Raw genomic sequence first — 6,539 nt, forward strand, 5'->3', positions numbered from 1 at the left:
AGGAAGGAAGGAGAAAGAAAAAGAAGAGAGAAAAGAAAGAAAGAAAGAAAGAAAGAAAGAAAGAAAGAAAGAAAGAAAGAAAGAAAGAAAGAAAGAAAGAAAGAAAGAAAGAAAGAAAGAAAGAAAGAAAGAAAGAAAGAAAGAAAGAAAGAAAGAAAGAAAGAAAGAAAAAGAAAGAAAGAAATAGAGAAAGAAAGAAAGAGAAAGAAAAATGAAAGAAGAAAGAAACGAAGAAAGAAAGAAAGAAAGAAGAAAGAAAGAAAAATAAAGAAAGAGAAAGAAAGAAAGAAAAAGTAAGAAAGAAAGAAAGAAAGAGAAAGAAAGAAAGAAAGAAAGAAAGAAAGAAAGAAAGAAAGAAAGAAAAAGAAAAAAGAAAGAAGAAAGAAAAAAGAAGAAAACAGCTTGCTAAACTTAAAAAAAATTAACTGTAGTAAAATGCCTGTCTGGAATACAGGCAGGGGATGGGAAGGAGGGAGGGGAGCATTGGTGGTGGGAAAGTTGCACTGCTGAAGGGGGGTGATCTGTTTATAACTGAAACCCAACTACCATCATGTTTATAATCATGGTGCTTAAATAAAGAATTTATATTAAAAAAATAAAATTGCTAGGTGTAGCCAAACCCACACCAATTTCTAATATTTATAGATTATTTTTACATAATGCAAAATATTACTTTGCTAGTATAAATTATGTATGCAATATAGTGAGTTTAGGCAAGAAAAATATATCAAGGGCCTCTACTCTCACTGTTTGCTGAAGTCATGATAATACATTTAGAAAACCCCAAAGACACCACCAAAAGCTTCTAGAAACAATAGATTCATATAGCAAAGTGTCAGGCTACAAAATTATTAGCAATGAATAGTGGTGTGCATACATACTTTTGGAAAAATGTTTTTCTGTCTTGGGGATAGATACACAAGAGAAAGATTCCTGGGTCATATTGTAGCTCAATTTTGAGTTTACTGAGAACTCTCCATCCGTAATCATAGGTGTTGAATAAGACAGTATTCTCATCAGCAGTGGATGAGAGTTCCTTTCTTACCACAAACCCACCAATAGATATTGCTCCCGTTATTTTTGATATGTGCCATCCTCACTGCTGTAAGATGGTACCTCATTGTTGTCTTGATTTGGATTTCCTTAATAATAAGTGATAATGAGTAATTTTTCATGTGCCTGTTGGCCATCTGTTGGTCTTCCTCAGAGAAATGTCTGTCCATTTCTTCTCCCCATTTTTTGTTTTATTATGAATTAATGAATTTAATATTTTAATTTATTTTTAATTTTAATTTTGTATATAATATCTTTATTTAAGCATCACGATTACACACAGGATGGTAGTTGGGTTCAATTTTTTATTTTTTAGGTTTTGTGGAGCTTTTAATATTTGAATGATAGCTTTAAAATAATTTTGACAATTATCAATGAAAGAAGAGTAATAAAATATTAAGTAAAATTTTAGCAAATGTTAACTAATCCACACTAGTTATAATTTTATCTAATACATTTCCTATATATCAGGTAATATACTAAATATTTTACATGTGTTACTATTGCAATTCACCCTATAAACTATATAGATCTTAATATCAGTATTGTCATTATCACTTTGCTGACAAAGAAAAATTGAGTAAGAACAGGTTATATAATTGGCTCAAAATCCCACAGTGAATGACCTTGAAAGAAAAATTCCAAGGCAGTGTAATTTTAGTCCCTCCTTTCTTTTGACACCTTAGTTTAAATTTTTTCAGAAATGCTTCATTTTATTTATGTATTTTGTAGTTTCACAAAATGTAAACATTTGTTTTATTATGGAAACACCACAGTTGCAAGAGTATTAATGCTTTTTATGATTTGTATTTTGGGCCACATCTAGAAATGCTCATAGGTTACTACTGACTCTGCACTCAGGACTTGCATCTGGTATTTCTTTTTTTTTTTTTTTTTGTAATTTTAACTTACTTTATTTGAAGAGCATATATCACACTGTTGGTATAATAAATTGCTTATTAATAAATTTGTTATCATATTCATAATAAATTTGTTCTAGGCAAGTAGGAGAGAAATTGTTTAATGAGAAAGGAAAGAAAGAAAGAAAGAGAAGGAAGAAGAAAAAAGAGTACAACAACAAGCAAATTTGGAAAATTATTGTATCTCCAGTGATATCATTAAGTCATTGTCAGAAGGTTTAGTAAGCTCTTGTTGCTAGTTGACCATTCTGTTACTTCATTTGTTTCTGAACATTAGGTGGCTTTACATACACATTGGCATTTAAATTGATGTGTTTCTATGGGATGACAGTATTAAATAAAAATTGAGTTGTTGTGCAGCCACAAATGTGGCCTCATGGTCCAGATATTCCAAGCACAATTGCTCATACTATATTTGTGAGGCATAGCTGCCAGGCTTCTGGAAGTACAAGAAGGTAGGAAAAGGGTGTCTGCACTCACTTCAAAATAAATCCTGGTGATGTCAGCTCAAATACCAGCATACCCAAAGTTTGGTTAAAATTTGTTTCTGCAGAGAGTAGTCAAAGAGAGTGAAGTTGGGCCATTGGCTAAGTGGTGAATGTGGGTGATGGGTGCAGCAGACATGGTTTTAGTGGGGTGGAAACTTGGTCCTCCCTCTCTTCCCAAGATTGCCAGCTTTCAGATGCATGGCTAGTATAACCATAACTTTTCACAGCTTGGTTTACATCTCTTTTGAAATGAAAATTGATACTGATTATTTTTATAATTATCTTTATTTAAACACCGTGAACATCTGGTATTTCTTAAGGAATCTATTGGGATGCTGGGGTCAAACCTATGTCAGGAGAATGCAAGGAAAGCACCCTAACTGCTCTACTAGAGCTCAGGTTAAAGAGAGTTAATGTTTATGCTTTGGTATAACAATGTAAAATCTACTGTGTTTCTAATACCACCCAAGTGGCAAAAGCCATCATGATTCTCCTGATATAATTTCCAGCTCAATGTTTGCTTCTGTACCCCCAATACCCCTCACAAACTTCATAACCTCAGTTTTGTTTTCAGAATTCAAAACTTGGTTTTAATTAAATAATGGCCATTTCTATGTTTGGTTTTTGGGGTTTTTTTTGTTTGTTTGTTTTTTGTTTTGCTTCTGGATCAGGAAGCTCTTTGCTTCTGCTTAGTAGGAATAGCTTTGGTTGCAATAAAAAAGTGATTCCAACATTTGAGCATCTTTTTAAAGCTTTCTAGCTGAGCAAAGTTATGTCATCATCCAGACAAAGACCTCCATGTGACCTTGCATTTCAACTTAGCTTCTAATTAACAGTATGTGCGTGAGGTGAGGAAAGAGAGGGGTGAACCATTGTCCTTTGTCATTAAACAAAGCCATTCATCAAAAGATATATCAATTCAGAGAGAACAAGTAGTGCAGCCTTTGGCTCAGTTATTTTCTGGATAATATATAGTTTAACTTAAAATTCCCAGTATAGTAATCCATGTCAGAGTTATCCATTCCTCTCATTCTCTAAAATATTATGGTAGTCTGTCTTCTAGATAAAAAAAAATAGGTTAACTTAAAACTCATAGTATAATAATCCATGTCAGAGTTATCTATTCTTCTCATTTCTGAAATATTTAGGTAGTTTGTCTTAAACAGAGATCCCAGGAAGAATAAAATAAAAAAACTAGCTCAAGGGCATATTCGAAACAAACACTTTGTAACCATTATTTTCCAGACTGTCACTCTATCTTCCTTTTCCCATTAATAAAATGCCTCCAGTCTCTTCTATGACTGAAGCCTTCATAAATCTCATCCTCATTAACACACCTTCCCACAAACAAATGAAGAAAACATAACCCATTTACAGAATCAAATTATTTGTCAATTTCAGCAACTCAATATCCTCACGCTTCATGGACCCCACCCCCTATACTGATAGCATAATCATATATATTTTGTTGGATCAAGACTAATTCTTTCACCAAGCTGTCTTCATCTTAATCAGCAAGCACTGAAATGCAACAAACAATTTTAGTATGTTCAATAAACATAGTTTTATTAGAGGTGGCATATATATTTTCATTATCAACCCAAAGATACTAACAGAGTAATAGGTATAAATTAAGTTAGATTAATATGACTAATATGAGGGATGGAAAAATGGTAAAATAAAGCATCACATTATAAATAAATGCAACATATCTTATTTTTGTAAGTGTCATAAAATATATTTAAATTAGAATTGGGAGATAGGGACCTCACTCATAAATTATTCTTTCTACTATCAACAGTGGCATGCTGAGCAAAGTAATAATGTCCTTAAACTCTTCAAGATCAGCATTTCTTAACCTTCCTAGTGTTAATATTTGGGGCCAAGTATTCTTTGTCATAAATCAGTTCTGTGATCTGTAGATTGTTGAAGTTGTGTTCATGATCTTTACCTGTGGCTGCCAGTAGTATTTCTTCTCCAGTTGGACAACCAACACTATCTCCAAGCATTGCCAAATGCCCTGAGAAGGGCACAGTATTAAAAGTTCAGAACCACTCATTTTTTAAGATTATAAAATGCCATAGACCAGAGTCAGAAAACTATAGGTTAAGCTGTAGGAATTTAGAGACAAGCCTACTGTCTTTTTTTTTTTAACAAAGTTCTTCAGAACAGAGTCACTCTCATTTATATATTTCTTCACTAATATTCTTCTCATTAAAATAGCAAAGTCAAGTAATGGTTATAGATTTTGTGACTTGTGTATTGTCTTGGCTCTTTTGGAGAAAAATAAATTTATCAAACTCTTTTGTAATAAAATCAGATTAAGAAATAAATGCTTGGGGCTGGAGAGATAGCATGGAGGTAAGGCGTTTACCTTTCATGCAGAAGGTCATCAGTTCAAATCCCAGCATCCCATATGGTCCCCCGTGCCTGCCAGGAGCAATTTCTGAGCACGGAGCCAGGAAAAACCCCTGAGCAGTGCTGGGTGTGACCCAAAAACCACCAAAAAAAAAAAAAAAGAAAGAAAGAAATGCTTGTAATGACTGAGGTTTTTTAATTTTATATTATTTTATTGAAGCCATTGTGATTTACAAAGACTTTCATAGTTGGATCATAGTTGGATTCCTTCACAATGAATCAGGGCCAGTCCCATCACCAATGTCTACCTCTCTTCACCACTGTTCCCCAAGTACATCTCATAACACCACCTGCATCCCCAAACTGCCAGTATAAAAAGACCATTTTAGGTTTAAATTGTTAAAGGTTATTTCTCTTGCTTCCATTGTTCTTGCCATTAGCTTGGATATTTAGTTGTGTCCTTTCTTAACACCACCAATGCACCTGAGATTTCTTGGTCCCTGGTCCCCATTCTTTTATATTTGTTTTTACTATTCCACTCAATTTTTTTTGCTACTACTTGCTATACTTGCTATACTCTTAGACCAAGGGTGTTCAAGACAACTCCCATTTGTCCCATTGCATTTCTTCATGGAGTTATTCTAAATACATATATTTACATGTATACATATGTATATATATTTACATGTATATATACATATAGTTATTCTAAATAACATATTGTTTTTTATTTGATATTGTTCTGGCTTATTTTATTTAACATATTTTCCAGTTCTATACATGTTGCAGCAAATTGCATGATTGTATCATTTCCTATAGCTATGATAATCTTCATGATCCACTCATCTGTTGTTGGACATCTAGGTTGATACCAAGTCTTAGCTATTGTATTGAGTGCTGCGATGAATAGTGGTGTGCATATATATATTTTTGGATGAAAGTCTTTATTTTTTTTTTTTGGTTTTTAGGCCACACTCTGTGACACTCAGGGGTTACTTCTGGCTATGAGCTCAGAAATTGCTCCTGGCTTGGGGGACCACATGGGAAGGCCGGGGGATCAAATCCCGATTCCTCCTAGGTTAGCACATTCAAGGCAAAAGCCCCACTGCTTGCACCACCGCTCCAGCCCCTGGATGAAAGTCTTTTTATCCTGGGGATAGATACCCAAGAGAGGGATTGTTGAGTTATATGGTAGCTCAATTTTGAGTTTACTGAAAATCTTCAAACAGTTTTCCATAAGGGTTGGACCAGGTAGCATTCTTACCAGCAGTTGATAATGGTTCCTTTCTCACAACATTCCCACTAGCAGAGATTGTTTCTTTAATTTTTGGTATGTGCCATGCTTATTGGTGTTAGATGATATCTTTTTATTATTGATTTGGATTTCCCTAATGATAAGTGATGATGAGCATTTTTTCATGTGCCTGTTGGCCATCTATTGGTTTTCCTCAGAGAATCATCTGTTCATTTCCTCTTTTTATTTTATGATTAAGTTTTTAGGTTTTGTGGATTTAACCTTTATGGATACTTTGAGTATCCTAGATATAAAACCTTTATCTGATGAGTTGAGTGAAAAAATTTTCTCCCAATCACTTAGCTGTTTTATGGTTTTAGCCATGTTTCTTTTGACATACAGAAACTTTTTAGTTTGATGTAGTCTCATTTGTTTAGGTTTGATGCTATAGTTTTTGTCATTGGCATCTTATCATCAAAGACATCT

General features: G+C 33.6%; 1 protein-coding gene across 1 annotated transcript in view; it reads right to left on the minus strand.

Moving 5' to 3' along the window:
- Window positions 1-4,470, minus strand: part of TMC1 (transmembrane channel like 1) — a 194,583-nt gene extending 190,113 nt beyond the window's left edge. Inside the window, exon 1 of the mRNA XM_049770815.1 lies at window positions 4,413-4,470. Coding sequence (XP_049626772.1) covers window positions 4,413-4,470 — 58 coding nt within the window. The remainder of the gene's footprint in view (window positions 1-4,412) is intronic.
- Window positions 4,471-6,539: the final 2,069 nt, after the last annotated feature.

This window comes from Suncus etruscus, chromosome 3 (genome assembly GCF_024139225.1).
Source record: "Suncus etruscus isolate mSunEtr1 chromosome 3, mSunEtr1.pri.cur, whole genome shotgun sequence".
NCBI classification, from domain to species: Eukaryota; Metazoa; Chordata; class Mammalia; order Eulipotyphla; family Soricidae; genus Suncus; species Suncus etruscus.